General features: G+C 35.6%; 1 protein-coding gene across 1 annotated transcript; it reads right to left on the bottom strand.

Moving 5' to 3' along the window:
• Positions 1-11,473: 11,473 nt before the first annotated feature.
• Positions 11,474-18,859, bottom strand: LOC109065650. Its single transcript, XM_042749681.1, has 6 exons — positions 18,667-18,859; positions 16,093-16,416; positions 15,461-15,805; positions 14,602-14,925; positions 12,492-12,842; positions 11,474-12,148 (listed from the first exon to the last, which is right to left on the bottom strand). Exons 1-6 carry the CDS (start codon positions 18,713-18,715, stop codon positions 12,030-12,032), a joined length of 1,512 nt encoding a protein of 503 aa, XP_042605615.1. The 5' UTR covers positions 18,716-18,859; the 3' UTR covers positions 11,474-12,029.
• Positions 18,860-19,763: the final 904 nt, after the last annotated feature.

The following is a 19,763-nucleotide window of genomic DNA, read 5'->3' as shown; positions in this document are numbered from 1 at the left end:
CCTGGCCTGTCTCGATCTGAGGATCAAAGGCGGGCACAGAAGGCTAGTGTCGCGGCTCACGCTCCTCCCCCCCCCTGCGGGCAGGGTTAAGAGGAATGGTGGGTCATAAGGGGGTAAGCAGAACCTAAGGGATGTGATCCAGACGAGGCAGCGTTCTCGTCTGAGTCAGAGTGATACTGAGCTATCTACTCATTCCCTTTAGGGATTTTTAACTTCTGCTTTTATCCTCCCCTTCCTAATTCCCCTATAACCACCAGCTCTCCACCTGATCGAGGTTAGGTGGAAACCTCTAACGCATAACAGTCTCCTATGCTGGAACTATAATGTTTTTGGCTGGTTCTATGTTCATAGCAACCACCTTACTGATGGTCCGGACTAAAAGGAGGCGCCCCTTGAGCGGGGCTCCAGCGCAGGAGGGTGGGAAAAAAAAAATAACCCTTTCTGTATATACTTATGTGTAAGTTCTACTAATAAACTCTGTGAGTTTCCTTTGCAGTGCTCAGTTACAGTGTTTACTAAACACTCGTCAGCACCAGCCATCCGGCTTCATGTTCCGGTATTAGGCGGCTGAGATCACAGGTTTCTGCAGGAGCCTCCTTGATCATCAGGCCTGGCACAGCACTGCAGGGAATTTCATGGATGTCCGGCCAGGTCACCCTGAGGGGTCTCCTGGCCGCTTAGGTGCTGTCGCATCCAGCGGGAAGTGAAGGTGGCAGTTACAGAAGTCTTCTTGTATATGCTGCCTCAGGTGATGCTCCCCTCGCTAGAGGTTTATAAATTTCGAGCTTGCCTCTCCCGTGCAGTTTCAACGCCTCTGCGATGCTTAGGAACATTTAGGTACACACGCTAAGCTCTGTGTACTTTCTGAAAACCACATGGTGGTCAGTGTGCACGTGAACACTTTGCGCACTTTCTAAAAATCCACGTATTGGTAAGTGTGCACGCAAGACTCTGCGCACTTTCTGAAATCCTGTATGGTAAGGGTTACGCGCTTTGCCTCGTTCCCTTTCTTGAGATGATTAGACCTTGGTTCCTTGGGCTCCATTCAGCCAGTGTATTTGTTTATACACTTCAAGCATCGCTTCCCTCAACATGAGGGGCTATTCGGGCGATTCTCGTGGTAGTTTAGCAGCGCCCCCTTTTCCAAGAAGGGTCGCCTATGAGCGTGCTACTCTGGATTCAGGAGTTCTCCTCTCATATGAGACTGAGTTCACTGTTTTTCCCAGAGCGCTTCAGCATTATTTCCACAGATCGAGTTGATGACTCTCAAACATACTTTTTTGAGATGCACCATTCCATCTATGAGCTGCTCTATCAGAGTGCCACGAGAGCCCTTCCTTAGAACATTATTTGAAAATCCATGATATGGTAAGTGTGCACGTGAAGTCTTTGCACACTTTCTGAAATCCACACTGTGGTAAGTTTGCACGCTAGTACTCTGCGTTCTTTCTAAAATCCTATATGGTGAGGGCTTCGCGCGGTTGCTTCGTGCCCTTTCTTGAGCTGGTAAAAGCCCCGTTCATCTTGGGCGCCACTCCACCCATGTATCCTCGGATACCTATCTAAACAGGGTGTTGCTACTGGAGATCTGTTGAGACAGCTCCTTCAGCAAGCTTTTGCGGAAGCAAGCTGTAGCCCCTGTGTGACAGGCAAGACTTAGTATAAAATGCTAGGTTCCTAGCCGTATCCCTTTAAAGGAATCTTTCCTGATTCCAAGCCTTTAGCTCTACCACCGGGCCGAGGCCCTAACAATTAAGTTGGGTATGTAGCTTAGGCCTTTGGCCGTAAGGGGTATTGTCACAGACAGCCTAAACGTCCCGGGGGCAACTCCCATTGAAATGGTAGAGTTGGTACTTCGTGTTCACCATGATTCTGGCCTGCACTCCCCTCAGCATGGCGGCGTGGGTATACTGTTCCCCATAGCGACCCCTAGAGGACGCAGTTCGAAGTTCCCTTGAAAGGGAACGTCTCAGGTTACGAATGTAACCATGGTTCCCTGAGTAGGGAACGAGACACTGCGTCCTCTAGCTCCCTGCCATGCTTCGGACGCACGCTTCAGACGAAGAAAGTGAATGACGTTTTTTCCCGGTGCCTGTTTTATAGTCGCGCCGGTATGTGACGTCAGAGGCTGTCGCCGGCCAACTCGTTGGTGTTTTTTTTTTCATTTGTATGCTTCAGACACAGGTCACGACGAGGTGTTCCCCATAGCGACCCCTAGAGGACGCAGTGTCTCGTTCCCTACTCAGGGAACCATGGTTACATTCGTAACCTGAGACGTTTTCTGTTTACGCAGCGCGGTATGCAACGCAACAAGTTAAAAAAAACAGTATAACCAAATCGAACTGAATCGATTGAAATGGGTCACATCTCCAGTACGCACTAATCCACAAATAACTTAAGTTATTCGGTTTATAAACGTGTCTTACACTCCCTCTGACATGAAATAAACCAATATCCCGAGTTATTCAGTTACTCCAAACAGTACATTGACTGAACTGATAAAAGGGAAACAATGATGGGATGTGCATGAGCAGAGCAGCTGAACCGAGTATCATGCTGCTGGCCTGGGAGACGGCATCACAGTAAGGGGCTTAACATTTCCGTCACACGTTTGAGGCATTCGGCCAATCACAACGTACTGGATAGCTGGCCAATCAGAGCACACCTCGCTTTTCAGACTGATGAGCTTTGTAAAAATCTATGTGTTTCAGAAAGGTGGGACATAGAGGAGAAACAATAATGTACATTATATGGAAAATAATGTTTTTTTTGAACCCTATGTGTTTCAGAAAGGTGGGACATAGAGGAGAAACAATAATGTACATTATATGGAAAATAATGTTTTTTGAACTGTGTAGTATTGCATTTGGCTGTAATCCATCAGTGTGGTTTATCAGTGATACATGATGGGTAAAAATCCAGTTTGACCAATGACTCTTCTTTGTTTTTAGGTTTGATGGACTGATTCAGTAGCAGCTTCATTTCACTGTAAAGCAGTTTTATCTAGACAGGAAGTCAGATGGTGAGTTCATAACACAACAACTGAACACAAATGGTTTGTTTAAAATCCAATGCGAACAGTTATAACAATAGACAAATTTACACCATACTTTAGTCATCATGATATTTAAAAGCATGTTCCTGTTTAAAAGCATTAGAAACAGCAGCTGAAACAGCATCATAGCTCTCAGATGCATTTTTTAGCATTTGAAAGCATCAGTAATGGGGCTAATATATATGACTGGATGAGAAGATAAAGTTGAACTACCAAATGAAAAATGAACAACATTTCAAAGACAGTGATACTGCCCTAAAGCTGGAAAGCTCTGGGATGCTTGAGGACACTGGCTGCAGCAACCAAGCTTTCTCTTGTACACCCACTGAAGCTAAGCAGGGCTGAGTCGGGTCAGTACCTGGATGGGAGATGTCCTGGAAGAGCAGGTTACTGCTGGAAGAGTTGTTAGTGAGGCCAGCAGAGGGAGCTCATCCTGTGCTCTGAGTGGCTCCTAATAAACCATGCTGTAAAAAGGCACCTGGTGGTGTAGTTAATATGAACCCCAGAGTCTTTCTCAGAAAGATTAGGGGTGTAACCCTGGTGTAAAATAGTCCCTAGATCACCCACCACCCAAATCACTGCAAGCAGTTAGTTAAACATCACAAGTTGCATAGTACTTTATTTAATTCTTCAGTCTGTGCCTTTCACTTGAAACTAAGATTGCTTGGTTCAATAAAAACACTGTGTTCAGTTATACTGCTAAAACAATAGCACATCTGTGAGTGAGGTTTCTAGTGACCTCCTGCAACAACGGTCAAACATTCCTAATAATTTACATAACACATGGATATTTTAAGCTCATTAAAATCAGTTCATATGTGTAAAACTTGAGTAAGTTCAGCTAATGTGTCCTTACACCACTCTAGAGGTGCATTGGTTAAAACGAATGAACACTTAGTTTTAGGTTTAAAGGCAAAGTGTCGTGGACATGCATGTGCAACTTCATGATCACCACAAAACCCGCATCCTTTACTCACTCCTGCGCAAAGCATATGCAGGTGTGTTCATGCAACCAAGTAGTGATCACAGCATATTTTCATAGACTCTAGTCCCTCCTGAATATTATCTCACTCCCCCTTTTTTTTTTTGTGACACTGAGTGTATATATTGTTGTTACATTATAAAGTGAAGATATAGCCGACTCTAGTCCCTCCTGAATATTATCCTTACATCTCTTTTTATAAAACCCTTTTGGCATAAAGATAACAATTAGTCTGGAACCCTAAGGTTCTGTATAAACTGAACTTCTGCATGCTTTGAGGAGGAATATGATAATTCAGTTTCTCATCTTGGTGTGTTGTTACCATAGACTTAAGCAGGACAGGAAGAAGCCCCTCTCCTACAAACTAAACTCATATGCTCTCAATGCCCAATGTCATGCACCGGATGCTTTGTGAGCCAAAAGATCAAACCACATTTCTGAAGAAAACCAACCGCAGCAGGTTTCAGTTTGATTCAGAGGCTGAGCTGTGAGTGCTGGTGTATATTTCAGTAAACCTGCTCATGTGAGATGAGAGACATTGTAAACTGTAAAAAGTGACAACCTGCAATTGTTACTTAAAAGAGCTATTTTCACCTGATTTAACCCTGATTTAAAATTAGGTTGTTTGTATAAATGAATGCATGTACTGTAAGTTTATTCAATGATCTTTTTTTTTTTTTTTTTTTACTTGAATAAACTCTGTAATACACGTGTTGCCATTTTTAGGTTACTTTTTTTCAGTGTACTTTGATCATTCTATATTTGTTATACACGTGTGAGAAAAAAATATATATATATATATATATATATACACACACAAACAAAATCACTAGAGTTTATAAAATCATTAGAGTTAGGCTTTATTTGACCATGAAATTTAGTTAATTTAAAAAACAAACAATACTCTATACATTTAGCTATTAACTTTGTCAGACAACAAATATAAAATGAAAATAAATATAAAATTTAACATTCAGTGTGTGTGTGTGTGTGTGTGTGTGTGTGTGTGTGTGAGAGACAGAGAGAGAACTAGGAGGGTCAAACAGCCGAGGGAGGTTTCACACACAGTTCTGCTGTTTTTCGGCAGACAGTTATTATGTTTTTCTGTGGACTGTTATTGGATATGTTTCTGATTTTTTTTATAAAATGTTTCACATGTTTATTTTGTTCTGGTAAGTTATTAATGTATTTTTATGGCTTCGTTTTTTGTTTTTTTCCTCCATTACACAATAATAAAGCTGCTGCTACTGTTAGTACACTCTTAAAAATAAAGGTGCTTCACAATGTCATAGAATACCTTTTCTTGTCTAAATGGTTCCATAAAGATGATTTAACATCTGAAGAACCTTTCTGTTTCACAAAAGGTTCTTTGTGGTGAAAGAAGGTTCTTCAGATTATAAAAAGTAAGAAAGAAATGGTTCTTTAAAGAACCTTTGACTGAATGGTTCTTTGTGGAACCAAAAATGGTTCTTCTATGGAATCACTGTGAAAAACCTTTTAAGCACCTTTATTTTTAGAAGTGTATATTGTTACAGTAAATTAGTGTATTTTCATCTGCTGTGTTCGGATCATTTCTGTCTCTGCTGATGTTCTTCAATTCACATTTAAAACTATTACAAACTGGTTATTATTATCAGGAGACTTAATCTGTGACAAAACATCTTTTAATATTTTCAGGTGTGTTTGGTGAGTCAGTGTCAGTGTTGGAGGGAGATTCTGTTACTCTAAACACTGATCTTTCTGAAATATATGAGGACGACGAAATACTGTGGAATTTTGGAGCTGAAAAGTTTATTTTAGCTAAAATAAATAGAGGGACTGGAATCTTCACCATATTTGATGATGTTCTTGATGGGAAACTCAAAGAAAGACTGAAACTGAACAAACAAACTGGATCTCTGACCATCACAAACATCACAACTCAACACGCTGGAGTCTATAAACTAGAGATACATGGAGCAAAACTGACATCAAAAACATTCAGTGTTTCTGTCTATGGTGAGGAGAGATCGTGTTTCAAACATTCACATTTTATTAACAGAATATTTTAGATTAATACTACTTTTTGGAATAATGTTAATAATACAAGAATGAATTTTACACATTTGTCTTCCTCGGATGAAAAAAAGAAAGAAAACTCCCAAAAATAAATACTTAAATAAACGGTTATGGTGAGGCACTTGGAAGTTAATGGTGTTTATATTTGGAACATATAAAAGTAAAAATGTGAAGCTTATGATTTAATAAAAACACTTATATTAATTGTTCTCTTAAAACGTGTATTATTTGAACTGTGAAGCTGTCTAAATTATATTTTTTACAGTTAGGGTTTTATGGTTCTAAAACTTATCAATGTGACGAAGTTGTAAAATTAGATATAACTTTACACAGAATAGGTTAGTAAGTGATTTTTAACACTAAAATCGTGTTAAAATATATTGTTCAGTTCTTGTGGCTTTGGTATTGAAACAATGAGCTTTATGTTTATATTTTTCTGTTTATGTTTCACTGCCATTGTAAGCACCTTACTGTAAACCAGAGTTCTTATTTATTTATTTATTTAAAGGAACATTCTCATATTTTGCAGCTCATCTACCTGTTCCTAACATTACCAGAGACTGTTCTTCATCATCATCATCATCATCATATTGTTCATTGGTGTGTTCAGTGGTGAATGTGGGTCATGTGACTCTCTCCTGGTACAAAGGAAACAGTTTATTGTCCAGCATCAGTGTGTCTGATCTCAGCATCAGTCTCTCTCTACCTCTGGAGGTGGAATATCAGGATAAAAACAGCTAGATGTGTGTTCTAAAATATCATATGAGAAAAGAGTCTAAATATCTAAATATCTCTACTCTGTCACACATGTGAAGGTATGACATTAACATTCGTTTACTTTACAACTGAAAACATTCAGTGTTTCTGTCTATGGTGAGGAGAGATCGTGTTTCAAACATTCACATTTTATTAACAGAATATTTTAGATTAATACTACTTTTTGGAATAATGTTAATAATACAAGAATGAATTTTACACATTTGTCTTCCTCGGATGAAAAAAAGAAAGAAAAGAATGAATTTTACACATTTGTCTTTCTTTGATGTAATTTACACTATATCTCACAGTTATATAGTGCTGGTGTTTGATAGTGTTTGTTGTAGCAGATTCAGTCACACTAACAGCTCATTCTGTCCATTACAGATCAGGGTCTACCTTTATCTTATTTAGTGGTGATCTCTGTTCCTGCTGCTGTATCTCTGTTGATTGTTGCTGCAGTTGTGATCTTCTGGATCTACATGAAATATAGAAAAACTGATCAAGAAGGCAAGTGTACAAATAAAACAATACTTTGAAAAATATTCCCTAAATTTTTTATTAATTTATGTCCCTAATTACCATTTAATAACAATTATTCTCACAATTCTTGTAGCTAACATCATCTAGTTCCTTTTTATAAAAAGAAATGGGAAAATAATAATATGTAGTTATTAGTTTGGCGGTTTCTGTGGATTGCACTCATGTCAGAATACATATCTATTTCTATATAATTGCACTGGGAAGCTATCTTTACTCATCTCATTAGCACAAAAACAGATTCTGCATTTCTCAAACTGAATCAAAACACTGGAAACACAGGAATGCAAATTTGCATTAATGTAATACAACTGTATTAAATTTACCTGTGTAAAGATGCACTGGTGTTCATCTCTATGACTGATGTTCCACTAAAAAAAAAACATTCCATCATACAAAGAATGTAAATGACTTCAATTCACTTCACCTCACAGTGTTAAACATTTAACTAATAGTTTGCAGTAACACTTTAGCTTTAACAGCCCGAGTAACATGTTTTGAAGAAGCAGATCTAGATGAGCGTTATGTTGTTTTAATCCATCTATAATTGCTGTTGAAACAGTTGAGACTCATGAAGACGAGATAATTTACACCGAGGCAGTGTTCTTCAAAAGAAATATACATAAATCGGTAAGATCATTTATTCCTGTGTCGTGTGTCTCTTTTTGTTTTATTTCAGCAGTTGTGTTTTTTTGATTAGTGTTCAATTGTGTTTTTGGTCGGTAATTACGATAATTATAAAAGCCTCCTTTTTATTAGGCCAAATGTTATTTTATAATTTTGTAATTTATTAAATATTCCAGTACAATTCAGTATATTTGCTGAGTGTTGCCAATTATGACTAACATCCCTATATCTTGTGAACAAAACTTTATTGTTTTATTTATTTTACTGTATTACCAATGCCATCCACTTGGATTAGAAATACTTCTATATCTTGTTTTCACAAGTTTGAATAGCTAAAATATATATATTATTATTATTATTATTATTATTATTATTATAAATTTTTTTTTTTATTCAAAATGGCCATATTTGACAACGGGCATTTTCATCTGCAAGATGAATTATCTGCACTATGTCTCTAAGACATTTTCTGTTAGATGTTGGCACCAATTTACAAAAGCACACAAAGACGTTCCCTTTATAATAACTAGATTTCCATAATTAACATCACTTACTAACATAAAAAAGACACTATACATGCCATTTGAATTTTGTTTGGAGTTTTGTAGCCTGTCATTTTATAGAATAGAGATTCAATTTTGAAACTTTGAGTGAAAAAACTGTTAATGAAAAAAATAAATAAATACATAAATAAATCTTAATTATTCTTAATTCATATTTTTTCACACAAACACACACTACAAGTGATTTTGAATTTGTCACTATTTTATTTAAAATATTTTGATTTTAAATATGATTTAGATTTTTATTTTTTTGTCTTACAGAATAAGAAAGATAAAGAGGAAGAGCATGTGGACTATACACCTGTCGCCATGAGAAGAGAGGAAACTCATGCTTAACCCTCTGAGTCTTAGTCTGTGGTTGAGTTTTGGAAGTGGTCGGCTTATTAACATGATTTCTGAAGGATCATGTGACGCTGAAGACTGGAGTAAAAATGCTGAAATTTCAGATTTAATCACAGGAATAAATTACATTTTACAATATGTTTGCATAGAAAACAAGCTATTTTAAATTGTAATAATATTTCACAACAATACAGTTTTTGCTGTTATTTTTTTTTTCATCAAATTAACACAGCCTTGATGATCAGAACAGACTTCTTAAAAAAAATAAAAAAAAAAAAAAAAACTTCAAATAATTGACCAGTAGTGTTAATAAACAGGAAATCCCAGAAAGCATACAAAGTTAAAGAAAACAAAAAATACAAATGTTTGATGCACTGATCATTTACAGTATTTAAGCAGCTTACTAAAAAAAAAAATGTTTCACGAATAATAAGAGAGAGAGAGAGAGAGATTTCTTAAATTACAAAATCCATGTCCAGTTAGTAATAATGTAATATCCTAAAATGCTGTATATGTGTATATGAAACTATTTTAGAAACTCACTCACCAGACAAACCTTTCATTAAAAAAATAAAATCTATGGATTTTCTTAAAACATTTACATCACAATAATATGCTTTATTAAGCTTAATGAACATGACAAATGTTGCTTTGGCAGCAAGGTGATTATTTTTTTTTTTTTTTTTTCAGTTAACATTTATTTTATTTCAAATAATGAAGTAATTTTAGTTTTTGTTGTAGTCTAATTTAATAACCCTGGTGCTACCAAAATACTTTTTTTAAAGACCTGCACAATTCAAATTAATACTGTATGAGCATATTAAATTGTAAAATGACTGCAACTACAACAACAAAAAGTTCACATACAGGTTTTCATAAAAATAAAAAGCTTTCTAAAATGCTAAACTTTTTAACAAAAGGGATAAATCAAAATACCAAGCATTACATCAAATTAATACATAAATATATCTTAGTATCTTAATTGTTCAGATTTTTAAAAAGCATTAGCAGCTTATTGTTGATTCAGTGGTTCACATGTACAACTGTGTAAAATTATGGGTCATTTTCAAATTGTTCTGAACAGAAACAGCAGATGGGCTGATTGAAAATGCAAATTCATTCTCTGACAGCAGGTGGCGCTTTTGCAATGGTGGAAATACAGCGGTTTCCCCAGACAATTGCCATTAGTGATACGTTTACATAAATGCGCTGCGTTTTGTCTTTGCTGTGTAGTTTCCTTCTCTTCCTCAACAGGCTATATGAAATATTAGTTTATTGTAATATTATATTGTAATTTGGATTATAGTCTAGTATCTGCACTAGCCTAATACATGTAAAATTGTACGTATCTACTGATCCATTTTTTAAACACAAATTTGTTTCAATAATAATTGTACCAAAAGAAATAATGTTTTATTTAACATGTTGTAATAAAAGGGGATTTTACAAAATATTACTAAAATATTTATTAAAATATTTATCTCTAACTTAGTCACCATTTATCATGTGTAATACTATCGTGTAACCACTAGATGGCGGTTTAGCTCTCTCTATATATAAACATATAAACATGGCTGTGTGTTCCCTATAATGGCTGGAAACTTTGGATTCCCACATAATTATTTACTTGAATTTGGATATATATTTAGACATTATTAAAGACATATTTATCAGAGTTTTTGCATTAGTCAAATCTGGACACAAAGAAAGCATTTTGGTACTCATTTTTGCTTCATATAATATCTTGATCAGTCACATGAATGTAATCAGTGTTAAATACCATAAACAGAAACATGATCTGAAAAATTGACAAATTCATATTTAAGTAGCTTTATTGGCATGGTAAAAATGTTTTACAAAGTATAGCATTCTGATATCATAGTGTTGAGCATTGTCACATAACATCATTTTGATTATAAAGTTTAACATCAGCTCAGTGGTGTAAGCAGATTATAAAAGTTCAATGTAAAGCCAAAACAAATAACGTTAACACTAGCTCACACTTAAGTTGAACACAGCTTATGAAAGGAGCATGTTTTAATTAAGTTGTTATTTTTATTTATTTATTTTACTGTATGTGTACGTTAAAAGTACCATTCCTGCAGCAAGAACTATTTTGAACTAAATTGAGATGAGTGTGTTTTTTTTTGTTTTGGTCTTGGCGCATGATGTGTTTATTGAACCAATCAGATAAGAGTAAATGAAGAGTCAGCGAGAGGCTCATTTGATTGGCTACAAAGAAGGTGGACCCGCCCTCCTCCTCACGCTTGCAAATCTCAGTTAGTGAGAGAATCGTGCCAAAATTGTAAGCGCAGAGAAAAGAAAGACGGAGCTGTACATATCGGATTATTTCAGGAACTTTTTGCCCCACATGCACAACAGGTCATTTAGACATTTGCAACAGTTTTTTTTTTTTTTTACACTTACAGATTGGTTCTATGCAGTCAATCTGTTTTGCAGTTCTTTAAACTGTTGTTTTCGCTTGCAAATCACCGTTCACAGGCTTGCAGTGCTTTTGACCGTCTTTTGGCGAAAAAAACATGCCAAAAGTGTAAGCGCAGAAAAATGGAAGTCAGAAGTCAGATCATATTTATTTTGCTTCAGCATGAAGCTGCAGTTTCACAATACATGAATTACGCTTACAAGTAACAGTAAAATGCTGCAAATCAATTTTTCTTGCGCTTGAAACGCGATTTACACCTTTACTAAGCTTCTCTTGCGCATGCAAATTTAATTTAAGCTTACAGTCTTATGTACAGTTCAGCAAATATTACCCTGCGTATGCAAATCTTTATGACGTCATTTTACCTCCACAGAAATCGTAATTAAGATTTTTCTAAAGTGAAAAAATTCACTTTGTATTGTTTTAAGACTCTTTATGTCCTTACATTACATACAACAATTTAAACATTGTTAAGGACCCACGGAAACACTGGTGAAGGTGAATCATCTCCATCACACAGTGATGATAACTCTTTAAGTGTACATTTATGTTACACCATGACACTAAAGCGGGGACATAGCATCCTGCTGATACACAAATGAATTCACACCACTGTTAATTTAGACAGTAATTTTACACAGTATATATTGCAATACATCATTGTTATGTATCATTGTTCTTATGGCCGCAACAACAACACTTTACACAAATGACAATTAAAACCACCAGCAAAAAAACAGCAACACATATTCCTGCTATAACTCCTGAAGGCAGAATTGAATCTGTAATGATAAAGACATACAGTAATTATTACAAGAGATGATCTAATATTTAGCCTACATTCTTTTACTTTGGTCATCAGCTGTATAATGTTGATTAAACTGATAAATAGTGCCATCTGGTGTTCTTCTGAAGAACAGCTGTTAAAGCAGCATCATAACATGAAGCATTTACATTGCAGTGCATTTAGGCTAACATTTTTTACCTAACATGTGTTCCCTGGGAATCGAACCCACAACCTTTTGTGCTGCTAACGCAATGCTCTACCACTGAGCCACAAGAACACAGCAGCAGCATTTAGCATCAGCTGACTATAACACGAAACTAAAATGAAATTACACTCACCAATGACAGTAATGCTGAATCTCTTTATGCGGATGATGCTGATGCTGTGGCGACGGCGGATGCTGTGGACGATCTTTAGTTTATAGACTCCAGAGTCTGTGGTTCTGGTGTTTTTGATGGTCAGAGATCCAGTCTGATGATCCAGCTTCAGTCTGTCTCTGAATCTCTCATCACACTGTTCATCTGTACAGATCTTACTCTGATCTCCAGTGATTTCAGCGATGTGAATGTCTTTAAAATACCATCTCACAAAATCCTTTGGGTTTGTTATTACTTGAGTGTCTAAAGTGACAGATGTTCCTTCCTTCACTGACTTTCTCTTCATTTCATCTCGTTCATCAGCAGGAACATCTGGAACACAAACAAACAGCTGATTGTAGCTCTATGTTGATGAAAGAAATACTATAAATTCCACGAGAGAACTGTAGATATGTGCTTTCTTGGCTTTCACTCTGAAAAGCAATATCTGTCCACTTTTTAATCTGAATTTGTATATATATCACCAATGTTATGAAGAAATTATTTGTCTGCATCTAAATTAAAATACAGGAGTATTTATACATCTATATATAATAGTTTTGAATATCAGTATTAGGGAGTGTGATACTGTATATGGTATATCGCCAACGATAATATCATAATTGTTTAAACTATATGTGATTTGACATTATCAAGTATATCACAAAAAAAAACAATGAAAAAAAAACATCAAGAGAGTGCACGCTTTCACTGCATGATTTAGTCTATTAAAGGGTTAGTTCACACAAAAAATCAGTAGTCCATGTGACATCAGAGGGTCCGTTAGAATTTATTGAAGCATCGAAAATACATTTTGGTCCAAAAATAACAAAAATTATGACTTTATTCAGCATTGTCTTCTTTTCCGGGTCGGTTGTGAATCCGTGTTCATGGCACTGCAGTGACGCTGCTGACGTAATGCACGTTTACGTCGCCGTGGTTGTTTTTGGTGATTAGGACATCCGCGACATGCACACTTACGCATCATTTTAAAAAATATAGCAATACCAAAATACAAACAATATAGAATAGCTTGAATACAGCGTGCGTCTCCCTCAGACTGTAAACGAAGCTCGGGCGCACCAAATAACATGTCAGCAGCGTTGTACGTCTGCAGTGCCGTGAACGGGGATTCACAACAGACCCGGAAGAGAAGACAATGCTGAATAAAGTCGTAATTTTTGTTATTTTTGGACCAAAATGTATTTTCTGTGTTAAACTGTGTTCCGAAGATGAACGGAGGTCTTACGGGTTTGGAACGACATGAGGGTGAGTCATTAATGACATAACTTTGATTTTTGGGTGAACTAACCCTTTAAAATACATTTAGAATTCAACCAAAATTCAAGATATAGGGACAGAAAAGTATGACTATGAGATATGAAAATATGACTTTCATATTTATATCATCTGATTCTGATATAGTTAATATATCACAAAGAGAGACATTTTTTTCTCCAAATATCAGCACGACTGCAAATGTGATGTTGATTTGATGAACAGTTCAATAAACAAGAAGTGACTTACTTTTAACTGACTTACATTTTAGACACAACAGTTCTTGTTTTTGCTGTATTTTGACAACGAACATAGTTCCAAACAAGCCACAGCAGTACTGTTTGCATCTCTGAGCAACACAACAGTGTTTCTTTACTGAATCAATCAGCCGTTTGAACGAATTGATTGAATGAATGACTCACTCATGCAGTAATTTACTGCCACCTACTGGCGATCTTCAGTTTATATTTAAAAATATATTTTGCCTTAAGTTTAATTAAGTTAATTTCTAACTTAAAAGTTAAACTCCTGCAAACTAATCACCTCACAGAATATGAAAAATATTAAAAGCTTTGGTCAGCTGTCCACGGTTGTCCTAAACCTCCACAATATTTTGCTGAGTGTGTTTTTGTACCAGCACAATAGCGCTCTGCAAAATATTGTCTAATTATCGTTACCAACAAAATTCCAGAAAATATTGAGATATAATTTTTTGTCATTATCGCACACCCCTATAGTCGATACTATGATAAACGCAATAATAATGCTGTGATTCAAGCATATTTAACCTGCTATGAAATGTTAAATGACTCACCATAAACAGCAACATGGAAGATCTTTTGAATAATTTTTAAGCTGCTTATCAGTAGTTTATAATATCCAGAGTCTGTGGTTCTGGTGTCTGTGATGGTCAGAGATCCAGTCTGATGATCCAGCTTCAGTCTGTTTCTGAATCTCTCTTTGCACTCATCATCTGTACAGATCTTACTCTGATCTCCAGTGATTTCAGCGATACGAAAGTCATTCAAATACCATCTCATTGTGTCCTGATGGTTATTTTCAACACCAGTGTGTAGAGTGACTGAATATCCCTCCATCACTGACACTGACACTCCATCGGTCTCAACACCAGACACACCTGAAAAAGAAATAAATAGCTAATTAAATTCAACAACAAACAACAAAAATTGTATGAAAATTGTATCACTTTGACATTCTTGTAAAGGTGATAGATTATCTCAATCTAATTTCAAACTATGTTATAATCTATTATACTATATTACATAGACAACAGTTCTTTCTGGTCCTCGAATCTGATTGGCTGACACAATATCTCCTCAGGAACCGTTTCATCATTTGTATCACTCTGCTTCAGTATTTCTCACAGGAAGTGTCAAGGTGGACGCCCTAACCCACTGTCATTTTAGAACTACTACTCTTGTTGTGTCACCGAATGTAGTTTTAAGAATCTTTTAGGCAAGAATGTAGCAATAAGGATAAAGTCTATTTGAAAATTTGATTCGTTTTCAGAGATATAGTCTCTATAGTGGTTGAACATGAGACAAAAGCATTTCAACAACATCTTGTAAATTGCAGCCAACAAATGCACTGAGCAGTGGGATCATCAGAAATAACCCTTAACAAAGTGCACTGAATGACTAAATTACACTCACCGGTGACAGTAATACTGAATCGTCTAATACTGATGATGCTGTGGTGAGGGTGGATGCGGATGTTGATCTGTAGTTTATAAAGTCCAGCGTCTGTGGAGTTGATGTTTGTGATGGTCAGAGATCCAGTCTGATTGTCCAGCTTCAGTCTGTCTCTGAATCTCTGTTTACACTGAGCATCTGTACAGATCTTACTCTGATCTCCAGTGATTTCGGCGATGAGATCATCATTAAAAAACCATCTCATCGAATCATTTGGATTTTTTACTAGACCAGGATCTAAAGTGACAGATTCTCCCTCCATCACTGACTTGGTATTTGTTTGATCCGTTTCTGCACCAGACACATCTGAAACAAAAACCAACAGCTGACTGCAGGATCTTTTTTGGAAACTAAACAGTCCAAAAACAGATGAGAATGAGTAGAGTGCACACTCGGGACCGTCTTGCCGAGTTTGGGGCCTCTGCGATTTACAGTCTCTGATGCCCACACACTTTTAGAGCAGAGAAATAATGAAGACAAAAAAATTGAACAAACGCAATAAAGTTTTTAAGCACTTTTGGTGCTTGGACCCCTGAAAAAAGAAAAAAAAATGTGATTTAGTCATATTTAACATGCTATGTTACATGACTCACCAATAACAGTAACATTGAAGATCTTTTGAATGATTCTTTTGCTGACTGCATGAAGTTGGAAAACTCCAGCATCTGTAGTTCTGATGTTTGTGATGATGAGATCACCTGTCTGACTGTCCAGCTTCAGTCTGTCTCTGAATCTCTCTTTACACTGATCATCTGTACAGATCTTACTCTTATCTCCAGTGATTTGAGCGATGCGGGTGTCATTAAAATACCATGTCATTCTCTCTTGTTGATTTGTTTTAACACCAGTGTGTAGAGTGACTGAATCTCCCTCCATCAGTGACACTTCATCTCTATCATCATCAACAACATCATTACCTGAAAAAAAAAATGAACAAATAATTACAAATCACTGCTGGAAGAGTGGGATATGAATATGCAAAAGGACAGTGCTGTACTTATTTTTTTATATAACGATAATAATGATTAAAGGTAGAGAAATATGTTGATTTATAATGTAATACGTGCAAACAAACCGCAGAAGAATATCACAGATTTACACATCCACACATCAGAAGGGGTTAAATTGGGATTTGTTATGTGCGGGACTCTGTGGTTTTGAGGGGTGCACATTTATGCAAAGCCTACAAAATCTTATATTAACTGACAAACTGTGAAAATTAACAAGTTCGGAGAGCCCGCCGTAATGAACACTAAAATGCAGATCAAAATCATTCTAGATGCTGGCAGTGTGCAAAGCTACATCTAAAATCTTATATCAACTGACAAACTGTGAAATCGTCCCGTATTTAAAGGTAAAAATGATCAAATCAATACGGGACGCGATTTGTCCCGTATTTTACAAACGCCAACATATAGTTGAATAAACAAAAAAGTATATTGCACTGTTTATAATACTAATAGCAGTTATAATTAAATCAGTTTCATACGAGGTATTAGAGAAGCTCATTTGCGCGTGATTCCATTTTGGCATCTTTGTTTTCATGGAGACGGAGTCTCCAGAACGCGCGCCGTTAAAGCCCTAAACCAGCGCGGTTTAAAACATCTAGAGCTCACTCACATCCGCCCTTTGAACACAAGAGACGTAGGGATGAATAGGAAAGTTATCAGTGTGTCTATCCTGTAACTAATGATGAACGTGCAGTTTGCAGAGAAGCATTTCAGTTGTTCACGTTGGACTTTCTGATTTAAAGGGATAGTTCACCCAAAATTGAAAATTTTGTCATCGTTTACACACCCACAAGTTGTTCCAAACCTTAATAAATTCTTTCTTCTGTTGAACATAAAATAAGATACTTTGAAGAATGTGGGTAACCAAAGAGTTTCTGTTCCCCAAGGACTCTGTTAGTATTTTATTTTATTTTTATTTATTTTTTTCTTGAAGTTACTGAGGACCAGAAGCTGTTTGGTTACCCACATTCTTCAAAGTATCTTCTTTCGTGTTCAACAGAAGAAAGAACTTCAAGCAGGTTTAGAACAGCCTGGGTAAATTATGATTTATATAATTTTTTATTTTTGGGTGAACCATACATTTAAAGTGACAGACACATCTGTGCTTCAAGGTATAGGCCTATTGTTTTATTAAAATTGGGATAGTCTGTTAATATAATATTCCATACATTATCAGAGCATAATTATTATATTTTTTAGACATTATTAGACAGATAAATTAATAGATTCTAATTCATGTTAGACCCTATCTATTAATTTATCATTTATATTAATCATAAATATATACAAAATGTCATATACATTTTTTACAAATTAGTATTTAGATAAAAATGGGACAAATAAATGTAGCCCTAATTTGAGCAAATGAAAAATAATAATAAAAAAAAATTATCCCATCCAGGTAGCAGATGCAGAACTGTCAAAAAAAAAAAAAAAAAAAAAAAAAAAAAAAATAATAATTAATAAGTATAAATAATCAAATTTAAAATATCAATATGAATATGTTCCATTTGAAGTTTGAAGAGTAAGAATGCTTGAGCATGATTTTTTTTTTTTTTTTTTTTTTTTTTTTTTTGGGTAGTCGTGAATGGGTGTCCCTTATTTTGCCTCTCTGAAAGTGGCAACCCTAGCTACATCTGTCCACAGGATTTTTAAAATCAAATATAAGACTTTTTAAGATATTTTTTTAGACCTACAAAAATTAATTTAAAAACTAATACAATATGACCTGGATACCATATGACCATATGAAACAGCAATAATACAGTTCTGTCTAGTGACTTTTGGCTCTCTGGCGGTTAATAAACAGAACTGCACGCGTCTTGCGGAAAAACACTGTAGTAGCCGAAGCTACTTCTCTTTTTCTATGAGCACGCAGGTCCCTGTGTTACTCCGCAGCGGTATCTACCCGAACCAGTCTAAAACAGTCCGAATATAAAAACTTATATTATGGTATGTGTTAGTAAGAGATTCAGGATAAGCCAAAACAAGGTTTGGAAAATGGTTTCATGATGTACTCACGTATTATATACATTTTGTAAGTTATGAACACAAAACAAGTTACGGACTACGCAGCTTTAATTATATCTGACACAAAATGAAACTAAGCCAGCTTAGCTATTATCGTTTACGGAAAGACAAGTTTAAACGACTCACCAGGATCGAAACATAGACACAATATGAGCCAAACAAAAACGCCCTTCATTTTAAACACTTTTTCCGTTGAAAACTGAGTGCCGATTTTGTGCCCATTTTGGCATATAACGTAAGCCAACTCGTCCAAAACCAAGAGTGAAAGAGAAAGTTCTTTCGACGCCAAAACAGAAGCCAGAAGAAAACAAGTCAGTGACGTCACTTGCCGTTGACACCGCTCGTGGGTGATGTTGGATGAAATTCTGGTCATGTCACTACACTCAGAAGCTTTGGGATGATATTAATGCGTTTGTCAAGTGTAAGATTTTGACAGGCTTCTCAGAACATATGAGAAACTTTATATTTGGGTTTTATGACTCAGACCCCACAAACGAAAATATCTGTTTTTGTTTTTTTTTTTTAGTTATTTTTTAATTTTTTTTTCCTAAGTAAATTTCACATTCACAAATGCAAATTTTCCAGCTGTAAACCTGTCTTCTCTGTCTTCCTAAAAGAAATGGAAAAATATTTGAATGTAATTTCAGTATCTACTAATAAGAAAGTTATAAGGACTTTAAGGATCTCTTCATGTGATCATGTTTACATGATGACCCTCTTATTTTATTTTTATTTTAATTCCTTTTTGTGATTTGTTTCCTTTTTATTTTTGTGGTTGATATTATGTGATGTATGATTATTCTTTTGTATGTTTCCGTTCTCTGCAATAATAATAATGATAATAATAATAATAATAATAATTATATTAATTATTATTAATAATAATGATTTAAAGCAGCACAGAAGCTGTATATTTAGTATAAATATATAAGTATGTTTACCATACCACTCCGTTACTAATCGTATTTATGTTGTATTAGGTTTATTACATAGCGTGCGCGTGCACGGTGAAACCACTATAGGATATAGTTTAGTGTCCCTGTTTCACAATATGCTATTTTTTTGAGAAGGACCTGTATGCTTTATATTGTTACTGGTGGACATCATCAGTATTAAGGGCGTTCACTCTTTTCTTCAACATTAAATGATGTGCTATCGAAAATTAGTGTCAGTTCATGCTGTATCTCGTTCATATCATGCATCTAAAGCATAAAGCACCTGAT

This window comes from Cyprinus carpio, chromosome B22 (genome assembly GCF_018340385.1).
Source record: "Cyprinus carpio isolate SPL01 chromosome B22, ASM1834038v1, whole genome shotgun sequence".
NCBI classification, from domain to species: domain Eukaryota; kingdom Metazoa; phylum Chordata; class Actinopteri; order Cypriniformes; family Cyprinidae; genus Cyprinus; species Cyprinus carpio.
Note: the sequence above shows the minus strand (reverse complement) of the source record. Positions and strands in the feature narration are given on the sequence as shown.

What these genes read in the sequence shown, in the direction of transcription:
- LOC109065650 (XM_042749681.1), bottom strand. Translation starts at nt 18,715, where the DNA reads ATGAAGGGCGTTTTTGTTTGGCTCATATTGTGTCTATGTTTCGATCCT. An exon ending in CTTCAATGTTACTGTTATTG is followed by an intron (nt 15,806 to 16,092) that starts GTGAGTCATGTA and finishes TTTTTGTTTCAG; the next exon opens with ATGTGTCTGGTGCAGAAACG. An exon ending in ATTCAGTATTACTGTCACCG is followed by an intron (nt 14,926 to 15,460) that starts GTGAGTGTAATT and finishes TTTCTTTTTCAG; the next exon opens with GTGTGTCTGGTGTTGAGACC.